We start from the raw sequence: 12,335 nt of genomic DNA on the forward strand, positions 1-12,335 counted from the left end.
AACGGTAAAAATGGAAATAGAGATCCTGGGAAATTACGTAGAGCTTAGTTAGCATTAGAAATATTATAGGAATCTGAGTTTTTCAAGTTTAAAATGTCAGAAACATTTAAAAGAATTAAATCAGCTGAATGCTCTAATCATAGCTCATGTCCATACTGAAATAACATTGCATAAATCTGTTTATTTACCTCTGAAAGGCTAAGTATTTCCCAAGTAATATGGTGCTTTTAGTCAAGTTAAAAAAAACAAACAAACAAACCACAGAATCCATAGATATAATAAAGACTCTTCTTTCTCTTTTCGTCTATTCTATTCTGCTCACAAAGACCCAAATATGTACAATCTGTAGTATAATATTCACTTTGATGTTTGGATTTATCTTAATGTGATTTTAGAAAGATTACCATCACTTATACAAACCGCTTTTGAGAGCTTTCCTAAAACTATCCAATTACTTTTCATTGTACAATGCATCATCCCCGTAGCAACCACAGTATTCATTCATTCAAAATGAGAAACTTCCCCTAGATAGTTTCTATTCAATCCTAATCTTCTATATTCAAAAGATATGATTCAATAATTTGAGAGGTACTATAACCATTACTACAGCAAGCCAAAGCAGCAGAAAATACAGTGCTATCATTTATTTACACACATATAAAAAATCTTGTTATAGTAAGATACCATGCCTATAAAGTCATCTGTACATGATAAAAAGATACCTAACATCTACTTTAAACAAAATTTTAATTCAACCAGAAAAAGTATAGTTTTTTTCCCCATTTTGTTGTAATAGAGGTTGTTCTATAGCACACTACTTTCCAAGTAGTTCATGAAAATTTTCACATTACATTCTTTCCTAATAGACTTGTGAAGAGGTGGTAAGAGAGGTGGTACTGGCCTGGCTGGTTGGCTGCTAGAGTGTTGGCCCAGCATGTGGATGTCCCGGGTTTGATTCCTGGTCGGGGCACACAGAAGTGCCCATCTGCTTCTCCATACGCCCACCCCGCTTCTCTCTCTCTCTCTCCCTCCTGCAGCCATGGCTCGATTAGAGCGAGCTGGCCTCAGGTGCTGAGGCTGACTCCATGGCCTCCACCTCAGGTACTAAGAAGGGCTTGGTTGCTGAGCAATGGGGCAATGCCCCAGATGGGTAGAGCATCACCCCCTAGTGGGTTTGCTGGGTGGATCCTGGTTGGGATGCATGCAGAAACCTGTCTCTCTCTCTCCTCCTCTCACTGAATTATAAAAAGAAAAAAAAGAGTGGTGATATCTATTGTGCGGATGAGTAAATAGAGGCTTAGAGAAGTTTATAAACTTATCCAAGTTGCAGAATGTAAGGTGCTTGGCTAAAACCTGGGGTTCTATGAGACTCCTAAAATTTGTATGTGGGTTTTGTATATTTTTCCCAAGGAAGATTCATAGCTTTCATTAAATTTCAAAAGGTTTGGTGATCCAAAAAAAGATGAGGAAGCAGAGTATACTAGCAGATTCTCATGTTTTTTCTATTTTGTTGTTTTCTTTGACAGACACAGAGAGTCAGAGAGAGAGATGAGAAGCATCAATTCTTCATTGCAGATCCTTACTTGCTCAGTGACTGCTTTCTCATATGTGCCTTGACGAGGGGGCTCCAGCAGAGCAAGTGACCCCTTGCTTAAGCCAGCGACCTTGGGCTCAAGATGGCAACCATGGGGTATTGTCTATGATCCCATGTTCAAGCCAGCGACCCCGCACTCAAGCTGGTGACCTCAGGGTTTTGAACCTGGATCCTCTGTGTCCCAGGCTGATGCTCTATCCACTGCACCACCACCTACCTGGTCAGGCATCTTTTGTTATTTTAACATACAACCCTCACTGTTCTGTCTTTGGGCTCTAGCACTACTATTTTCTGCAATCATTTCATTCACTGCAAACTTAACTCATACATGACACTAAAAGCAGGTTTTATGTTGACAATTCAGATGGCTAGTGGGAAGCTAACTAGTGACTGATTATCCTGGCAGCCAAGAGGAAAGAACTACAAAGAGAAGTGAATTGTAATGGTCTACTCAGCAGCATGGACCACTAATCAAAAATATGGAAAAGTACTGGCCAGACCTGTGGTAGTGCAATGGATGGGATGTCGACCTGGAATGATGAGGTTGCTGGTTTGAAACCCTGGGCTTGCCCAGTCGGGGCACATGCAAGAGGCAACTACTAAGAGTTGAGGCGCTTCCCACTCTTCCCTCTACCACTTCCCTAAAACCAATAAAAAATCTTTAAAAAAATAAAATAAAAAATATGAAAAAGTATCATTACTGATTCCTGAAAAGTGTGTCCGGAACACTTACGTGAAGATTTTAAAAAGAGTGAGTGTGGCTGCCTGACCACGTGGTGGTGCAGTGGATAGAGCTTTGGACTGGGACGTGGAGGACCCAGGTTCAAAATCCTAAGGGTGCTAGTTTGAGTGTGGGCTCATCCGACTTGAGTGTGAGGTTGGTGGTTTGAGCGTGGGATAACAGACATGACCCCATGGTTGCTGGCTTGAGCCCAAAGGTCACTGGCTTGAGCAAAAGGTCACTGGCTCAGGCTGTTGCCTCCTGGCCAAGGCACATATGAGAAAGCAATCAATGAACAACTAAGGAGCTACAACAAAAAATCGATGCTTCTCATCTCTCTCCCTTTCTGTCTGACCCTATCTGTCCCTCTCTCTCTGTCTCTGTCACACACACACACATACACACACAAGAGTAAAAGTGGAAATTGGATATAATCTCCAATAACCCTAAGTAAGTCAAAGAAGCTCCCTGAATTATCAGGGTGACTTAAGTGCTTCTGTGCCATTTCTAGAATCTGCTGGAAAGGGAAAAAAAGTCTGCCTTCATTATTAAACCATGGCCTTCTTTTTTATTTAGCTGCCTGAAAACTTCACGCCAAGTTCACAGTGCTCTCAAGATAGAGGTACCCTGAGAAAGGGCCAGAGCCCTGTGCTGGTATGAGGGAAAGGGCACTTGGTGACAGCAAGACAATAACCAGCACTAAAACCTTTATCTGAACTGTGCGTGCAGTTTGCAGCTCTGGCATACAACACCAGGCCCCCTTTCCTCCGCGATGGAAGCCTGCCAAGCATGGTGCAATGAATACACAGGGCAGAGACAAAAGTATTTTATTTTTCTTCCTATTTCCTAAACAGCAAATTAATGAACAACGGCAATTAATACCTGATGCCATACACGGCCCTGGACTACCTTTCTTACTGGAATCTGTTAACTTCTCAGGAGTTTCTCTCATATTTTCTGAGCAAACAATTCAGATTAAACCTGGTCAAACCTCCATTGTGACCTTCTGAACAACAGACTAATAAAGATAAAAATTAGAACAGATATAATTAAGGAAGAAGAAACTACTTAGGTAGTTATTTTCTTTTCTGTCTTTACTAAAACAAGTTCTTCTGATGATGAAGATAATATATATATTTATGTATATCACATTTATAGAGTACCTTTCTTCTAACTAGAAGTTCTTTCAAATATCTTAAAATTTTCTAATATTTAAAAATCTTCCTTTGTACTGGCATGCTGAGAGTTTTTTTTAATGGCAACAGTGAGGTGTATTCACAGAAAGTCTTGAGAACTCAAGTCTCTCCTAACCCAACTACTATTCCCACAAGACTACAAAATGCCTTGCCAGAGAATGTTATAGGTAACCAGCAAATGTTTTAGTATTCTGAAGGTAACACTACTCTTAGCAGGCATTAATTCTTCTATTTCTCTATAGTTTTGAAACATTTTGTCTCAAAAAGATAAAATGCATTCACAGGTCAACTAGCTTTGGATATTGAGACTGTCTGAACTTCAACTTAAGGGCCACCTCCAGCCCTAAATTTTTTTCCCAAGCCAGTTATACAAAGTTTTTCATTTATTAATTCATAATACCCCTTTGGTGAGGCCAGTGTAGTACACACCTTTTCTCCAAGCCGAATGCTGCCACATTTCAGAATGTTGATGTCATTTTTACAGTCATCCATGAAGCCACATATTAGACGGTAATCACTGAAAATGATGGCTGTCATCTTGGTGATGTACTGGTGACATTGGTACTCAGTGATGTTGCCTCGGTGATCCACCAAGCATGAAACCAAGTAACCTTTTCCTACTGGTTCATCAGCACATTCTTTAATCTGCTCAACAGAAAGTGGATGGTTTACACAAATATTCTGTTCTCACATCAAACAACTTTTACAAAAGAAAGAGTTTCTGATACTTTCTTGTTGATGGTGTGTGATACCTATTCAGATTGTTTTGCCCTCTAGGAAATACCTCATTAATGTGTTTTTACAAGACGTTAGATAGAACTCATGTCCAAGTGTAGTTAAAAGAGCTGTTAAAATTTTCAGCTTTGTTGCCCTGGCTTGTTGGCTCAGCAGAACTTCGGCCCACCGTATGGATGTCAAAGATCTGATTCCTGGTTAGAGCACACAGAAAAAGCAACCATCTGCTTCTCCACCTCTCCTACAGCATGGCTCAACTGGTTCGAGCGCATAAGCCCAGGCACTGAGGACGGCTCTGTGGAGCCTCCACCTAAGGTGCTAAAAAATAGCTCAGTTGCGAGCATGGCCCCAGATGGGCAGAGCATAGGCCCCAGACAGGGGTTGCTCGGTGGATCCTGGCAGAGGCACTTGCGGGAGTCTGTCTCTCTTATCTCCCCTCCTCTCACTTGGAAAAAAAGGAAAAAAAAATTCAGCTTTGCCCAGGTTGGTTAGTTCAGTCGGTTAAGAGTGTCATCCCAAAACAACAAGGTTGCACGTTTGATCCCTGGTCAGGCACACATGGGAAGCAACCAAAGAATGCATGACTGGAGCGGAATAACAAATGAATGCTTCTCTTCTCCCTCCCTCTCTCTCCCTTCCTCTCTCTCTCTAAAAATCAAGAAAAATTAAGCCCTGGCCCAGATAGCTCAGCTGGTTGGAGTGTTGTCCTGGAGAGCAGAGGTTGTCTGTTTGATTCCCTGGTCAGGGCACATACAGGAGCAGCTCGATGTTCCTGTCTCTCTCTCCCTTCCTTGCTCTCAAAAAACAAACAACCCAGCTTTACTGAGATATAATTAAAGAGAGCTTTTAACATTCTAAATGGTTCTACTGAGAAATTCCTTTATGCATGCAAAGAATGCAATGGACAGTGAAGAGATTAATCTGCAGGGGTCCCCAAACTTTTTACACAGAGGGCCAGTTCACTGTCCCTCAGACCGTTGGAGGGCCGCCACATACAGTGCTCCTCTCACTGACCACCAGTGAAAGAGGTGGCCCTTCCGGAAGTGCGGTGGGGGGCCGGATAAATGGCCTCAGGGGGCCGCATGTAGCCTGTAGGCCGTAGTTTGGGGAAGCCTGAAAAGAATAGGTCTGAAAAACAGGTGCAAAACTGAAGTCAGGCTGCATGTCCCAAGCCAAGCTACAAAGCAAACTTGTATTGTTAGATAAACCTAATGGCCAAGGGGAGGAAGGAGGAAAGGCATAATATTACTTCTTGACATGACATTAATGTGTTCTGAATGAATTACAAATATGGACATGTGTTTTTGAACTTATTAAAACCTCAGCTTCACCACTGTGGTTTGGAAAAGAATCATGTTTAAAGTGATGTTTAGTGCAGTCTGGCAAGAAGTTTGGGAAGAGAAAAGCCACTGCAGATCTAATTTGGGTGGTTTAGACATAATCTAGTAGATCAAGCACACAGTGATTCCACATGGTTAGGGGTCCTGCAAAGTGCATATCAAACCACAAGTTCTAATGGAGCAAACTAACCAAAAGACATTGAAATTCAGGCATAAAAAAGTGAAATTCACTTGTAGGGTTACAAGTTTGAAACAAAAAGAAGGTTATTTGGAAAAAGCCTATTATTACATTTAGAGCAATAAATGAAAACAAACAAAAACGGCAGTTTGACAAGAGAGGAAGGAACCAAATGTAAATATTTATTCTGAATATAAATCAGAAGGGAATTTTTTCATTCTATTGGTTTTCTGAAATCAAGGGAGACCATTCTCCACTATTACATCACTTACCATAAATGTGTACTATAGGGCTAAACAAAAACAATCTCTCCCAAAAGGTGCTGCATGAGGACATCTGATACACTTACTACCCTATGGGCCACTGGGTCTCTTTATGTCTAACTCCAGACCAAGTCAAAGACTCAGTTCAAGACAGAGAGTTGTGTTTACTTTTAAAGAAGCAAACTTTGGAATTTAAGTAAATAATTTTACACTGGCTTCAAAGAGGCAGTATGGATATTCAACAGTCAAGATGAATGCCATTCTTTCAGCCTAACCTGAGTTCTTCCCCCACCCCCGCCTGCCCCAACGCCTAAAAGGACGGCTAATAAATGTTATTCCCAGGAACAGAATTTTTTTTTTGAGCAAAACAGAGTTCATTTTCAAAAGTGAAAGGGAAAATAGCTCCTTGTAAAATCTCATCATTTGTAATTCAACCACTGAAAAAATCATGTATTTAAAAACAAAACAAAATAGGACTAATGGCAGACACCTGGGTATAAAATTTTACTGCAGCAGAAGCATACAGATAGGCTCTAGTAGTGGGTAACTGGCAGTTTAAAAATCTGAAGAAAAAACAAGAGCACAATTTGAACGGAGCCCCAATAAGAAATTAAACATATATTTACTTTAAATCACTTGAGATTTTACTGAAACACAGAGGTATCTGTATTCAGTTCACCACCAACTAAAATAGGATAGTGCTTGAATTAGAAGTTTATGCTTTTCTTTAGGCATTCTACTGGACAGAAGTTTAATATGATAAAAGGAAAATTTCTAGGAGTAATAGCAAAAACCAGCATTAAATCATCAACATATTTATGATTGAGAGTAAACCTGAAGTGGCTGGGGAACTCTATTTCTGACATGAAGCAGGAGGAAAATAGGTAGTATTTGGCTCAATCATGGACAGTATATAAAAGCTTGGTTTGCAGGTATTCTTGTGATGTTGTTTTTCTCCTTGAAAGTAGTATTCCAAAAATTAAAAAAGAAGATAGAAGGGAGATGTAGAATAAAATATCTATTTGTTAACTGTGTTTCTCCTGATATTTAATTTTCCTGACCCTGTTACAATCTCCCTCTAGGAAGGGGAGAGTGCCCTTGTTATTTGAATCTTTTATAGAATCACAACACCCCAAAAAGTTACAAGAGGATTATCATTACATATGTATTATAAGGAAGTCAGCGTGTGTGTGTGTGTGTGTGTGAGAGAGAGAGAGAGAGAGAGAGAGAGAGAGAGAGAGAGATTCCAGAGTCTAGTTTCCAGGCATACCTATCTTCACTCCTTTAAACCCTTTGACCATATATATTATAAGCAAGCAAAGAGTGAAATTATTCTGATGAATCTGCATATACTCTGAGTTACATTCGCCCATGGCAGTCAAACTGGTATGTATAGCTAGTCATATAGCTAGCCAAGTTATTCTGAGGAGCGGAATACTGAAACTAAAGCTAAAAATCAATGTTTCAAAGATAGAACATTCTATTCTGAAGCCCGAGGGTAAACATGAAGAAGGGTCAGAGAATAAAACATACCTAATCCAAGATTAGAAGGTTTGAGGAAGAAACAGTTTCTACAAAATCCCATAATGACTTAAGTGAGGAACACAAGCTGAGAGCTTATCTGGTTGGAACAGAGTCTTAAGAGCTCAGGACAGAACGGTCCCAATTTAAGTCATCAAATAGGGTAGTGTGAGGACAGATCTACATGTTGCAAGATCTATGATTATTAACTTTGAGGTGGAAAATAGCACCTGTGGGCTTTGTGATTCTTATACATCAATATGCAGAAATCTCTGACTTCCCAGAATTTCAATCATGGATTACAAAAAATACAATAAAAATTTCTATATCACAATTTTTCACTAGTATTAGTTGTTCATACTAAGCCAAGAGAAATAACTGAAAAACTTTCCCAATTAGCATCTATCTCTACAATGCTAAATATTTTCATTAATTGTCTTTATATTCAACATCCATTTATAACAATCTATATAATCTTTTTATACACCTTTTTAATACTGACTCCTATTATTTGAAGCACATGCCTCTGTAATTCAATGGATCTAACTATATAGTCAAAATACTTAGAAATATTTACAAGCCTCCTGGGGAAACCACACTGGTATGCCTCAGACATAAGCAGACTATAAAATGTGGGAGAGCAGCGCTGATGACAGAAGCAGTTGTATTCTCTGGGTACCAACAGAGCCTGATTATCAACTTGTCTGAATCAACAGCATCCTACTATTAAGTGTAGGTGAATGTTAACAAAAAGAAGTCGAATTACACTGTCCTTGTTCTATCTTTCAATCAATACAGATGTGAATTCCAAGAAAAGTAAAGTAACTGAATGAGTCATTCCTCCCTTAATGACTAGTCTGGTAAAGAGATGTAATTTTCTCTTCTATCACATTAAATGTCCACAAAATTCTTTTACAACCTACCTCTGATATAGTAGATTTGCAAACCTCTCTGGCCACCGATTCAAATTTGGGATCTGTAGTTAGGTTCAGCTTATAATTCCACAACAACTAGGTACAAGAGAAAGAACAAATAAACTTCAGTTAGAATTATATGAAATTTACCATCAATTATAACAAATATAAGTGATTTATGATAAACTATCACACAAATAAATTATAAAAGTTCTTTGTACAAAGTCAGATAAAGTATAGTCACACTTCAGCTAAGAAACATATAAGGAAAACAAAATGTATTTGCATTTTATAGATTATAAAAAGGTACAGGCAAAATAAAACACTACCATTCAGACTTTTTTTTTTTAGCAAGAGACAGGGTGAGAAAAATGAGAAGCATCAACTTGTAGCTACATCACCTTAGTTGTTCATTGATTGCTTTCTCATATGTGCCTTGACGGGGGGCTCCAGCTAAGTCAGTGACCCCTTGCACAAGCCACTGACCTGGGACTCAAGCCAGCGACCATGGAGTCATGTCTATCCACACTCAAGCCAGTGACCCCCACGCTCAAGCTAGTGAGCCTGCGCTCAAGCCAGATAAGCCCATGCTCAGGGCAGTGACCTTGGGGTTTCACCACCAGGGTCCTCAGCGTCCAAGCTCAATGCTCTATCCACTGCGCCACCACATCATCAGGCTCACTGCTTACTCTCTCTTTCTCTTAAATTGATTTCAGAGAGAAAGCAAGGGAAAGAGAACCAAAAACATTAATCTGTTCCTGTATGTGCCCCGACCAGGGATCAAACCCACAACCTCTGCTTTTTAGGACGTTTTAAGCAACTGAGCTATCTGGCCAGGGCATACTTTTTTTTTTTTTTTAATTAAGGAAATTTTTTTTTAAAAGTCAAGAAAAAGATTAAAACCAAAAATCCCTGATGAAGTTTTCAGAGAAAATATAAATAGGTAGTAGAAGATAAATTCTGCTTAAACCAAAAGGTCTAACTGTGAGCTTAGTTTTTGGGGTTTAGCCACAGATTTCTCAATCAACAATACTTTCATAGATCAGTTTTTATGACAGAGAGTGGCCAGAGTCTAGTTTCCAGGCATATTTATCTCCATTCCTTTAAAAACCTTGACACCATAAGCTTAACTACATTCCTTTTGTTATATTCATTCCTATATATTTGATTCATTTTTGATGCTACTGTAAATAAAATTTTCTTAATTTTATTTTCAATTATTCATTGCTGCTTAACAGGAATACGACTGATTTTTGTAGATTAACCTAGACTGCAATCTTTAGTCTAATTATGCATGTGGAAAATTTCCCATATTAAAAGCTCAAAAAACTAGTATTGAATTTAACCAAATGGTTTTTAAATATGTATGTTTACTGAGAAAACATAATTTTTCTTCTTCATTGAAATTAATTTTATAAATATTAAATTTAATCCTAGTTCTAGAGTGAAAGCAATTCAGTCTTGATGTATTTCCCTTCTTATATTTTAATGGATTCAATCTGCTACTAATTTGCTTACCATTTTTCCATCTATGGTTCATGAGTGACACTGCTCTGTGTTTTCTTTCTTGTTACATCCTTGTTGGGAGATATTAAGGTTCTGTTAGCCTCATAATGAACAGGAAAATGTTTCCATGTTTTTATTCTCTGAAAGACTGGTGTTATTCTTCCTTAAATTTTTGTAAAAATTAACCGATAAATCTATCTGGTCCTGGAGTTTTGTTTATTGGGAAGGTATTTATTTACAGATTCAATTTCTAAAATAAATATTGGGTTAATATGAATAACCATATTCATATTTTTGAATTCTTACATTAGTTTTGCTAAGTTTATTTTTTTAGGAATTTGTCCACTGCATCAATATTTTCAATTTCATTGGCCAAAAATTTGTTCATAACTATCTTATTTCTTTCTTAATGACATTAATTCATCCCTGAACTCCCTATTAAGTGTAAAGTTATTCATTTTAAAAAATTTGTTCCATTACCTATAATGGGAAAATTATAGTGCCAAACCACAAAGGCTGTCATAAAAATACAGACTGAGTGGCTTAAACACAGAAATTTATTTTCTCACAATTCTGGAGGCTATAAGTCTGAGATCAAGGTGTTGACAGTACTGATTTTTCTGAGGCCTCTCCTCTTTCAGATGGCCATCTTCCCCTTGTATATTCATTCACAAGTTCTTCTCTGTGTGTGTCCTAATCTTTTTATGACATCGGCTCTCCTGTTTTCTGTATACTATTTGTCCTTACTTTCCTTTCATATCCTTCATATTCTCTAGCCCTTGGGGCTCTAAGGCACACATCAGCTTTGTTTTGGGCTTTCTCTCTGCCAGATTGAGTTTATTGATGAATTTTGACTTTTCCCCCCCTAATCTTTTGCTTTATAAATAATGCCATAACAAATATCCTTTTTATAAATAGTTTTTAATCTAGCCTGACCTGTGGTGGCACAGTGGATAAAGCGTCGACCTAGAACGCTAAGGTCACCAGTTCGAATCCCTGGGCTTGCCCTGTGAAGGCACATACAGGAAGCAACTACTACAAGTAGATACTTCTTGTTTCTCCCCCCTTTTTTTTACTCTCCCTCTCTTTATCTCTCTCCGCTCTCTTCAAAAATAATAAAATCTAAAAAAAAAGAGACACTTTTAAACCATTTTTAAAGTATAACTACACATAAATTCCCAGAAGGAGAAATGTGAGGCCAAAGCATATATACACATTTTAAAATGACTGATTTACGTTGACCTGGAATGCTGAGGTCGCTGGTTTGAGGCCCCGGGCTTGCCCGGTCAAGGCACATGTGGGAGAGTTAATGCTTCCTGCCCCTTTCTCTCCCTCTTTCTCTCTCTTCTCTCTAAAAAAATCAATAAATATTTTTAAAAGACTGCTTTAGCCTAACTGGTGGTGGTGCAGTGGATAAAGCATCAAAACAGGGAACACTGAGGTCGCCAGTTCGAAGCCCAGAGGTCTCCAGCTCTGAGTGAGGGCTCATTAGTGTGGGGTCACTGGCTTGAGTGGGGAAATTGTCCACATGATCCCAAAACTCCCCAGCTTAAGCCTAAAGGTCACTGGCATGAAAAGCCCAAGGTTGCTGGCTTGAGAAAGGGGACACTGGCATGGCCCCAGTCAAGGCAGGTTGGGAAACTCAAGGCATAACTCTCAAGTGAAAGCAACTATGAGTTGCATTCCTCTCTCTCTGCTCCCTCTTTCGGAAGCAATAATCAATGCACAAATAAAGTAAAAGCAGGCCCTGGCAGGTTGGCTCAGTGGACAGTGTTGGCCTGGCATGCTGACATCTTGGGTTTAATTCTCGGTCAGGACACATGTGAGAAGTGGTCACCTGCTTCTCTTCCCCTCATTCTGACCCTTCCCTCTCTTTTCTCCTATCATAGCCAGTGGTTCCAGTGGTTCAAGCATCAGCCCTGGGTGTTGAGGATAGCTCAGCTGGTTCCAGCATTGGCCTCAGGTGCTGAGGATAGTTTAGTTAATTCGAGCATCTACCCCAGACAGGGGTTGCCAGATGGATCCTGGTCGAGGTGCCTATGGGAGTCTGTCTCTCTATCTCCCTTCTTCTTACTTAAAATAAATAAATAAATAAATAAATAAATAAATAGTGAAAGCAACTATGAGTTGATGTTTCTCTCTCTCAAAAATAAAAAACTGCTTTAATAAGTTTTCTTATTTATATTGCTATCCATAGGACAGAGCAGTTTAGCAAACCTTTTCTGCAAAAGGCCAGAGAGTAAACAGTTTAGGCTTTGAGGAAACTACAGTCACTTACGTAACTATTAGATGATTTTATGATGACTAAATGAAAGAACTTTAAAATACAGAAATTTATTTTGTAAACTTCATAAGCACAGAAACAAT

General features: G+C 38.9%; 1 protein-coding gene across 2 annotated transcripts in view; it reads right to left on the reverse strand.

Moving 5' to 3' along the window:
• The window catches only part of GLG1 (golgi glycoprotein 1), a 160,196-nt gene that overhangs the window by 56,127 nt on the left and 91,734 nt on the right, over positions 1 to 12,335 (reverse strand). For both annotated transcript variants that reach the window (XM_066349412.1, XM_066349413.1), the window contains exons 3-4: positions 8,472 to 8,558; positions 3,941 to 4,156 (exon numbers count right to left, since the gene is read on the reverse strand). In XM_066349412.1, the coding sequence (XP_066205509.1) occupies positions 3,941 to 4,156; positions 8,472 to 8,558 (303 nt within the window). The remainder of the gene's footprint in view (positions 1 to 3,940; positions 4,157 to 8,471; positions 8,559 to 12,335) is intronic.

The sequence above is a fragment of the Saccopteryx leptura genome, chromosome 9 (assembly GCF_036850995.1).
Source record: "Saccopteryx leptura isolate mSacLep1 chromosome 9, mSacLep1_pri_phased_curated, whole genome shotgun sequence".
Classification (NCBI taxonomy): domain Eukaryota; kingdom Metazoa; phylum Chordata; class Mammalia; order Chiroptera; family Emballonuridae; genus Saccopteryx; species Saccopteryx leptura.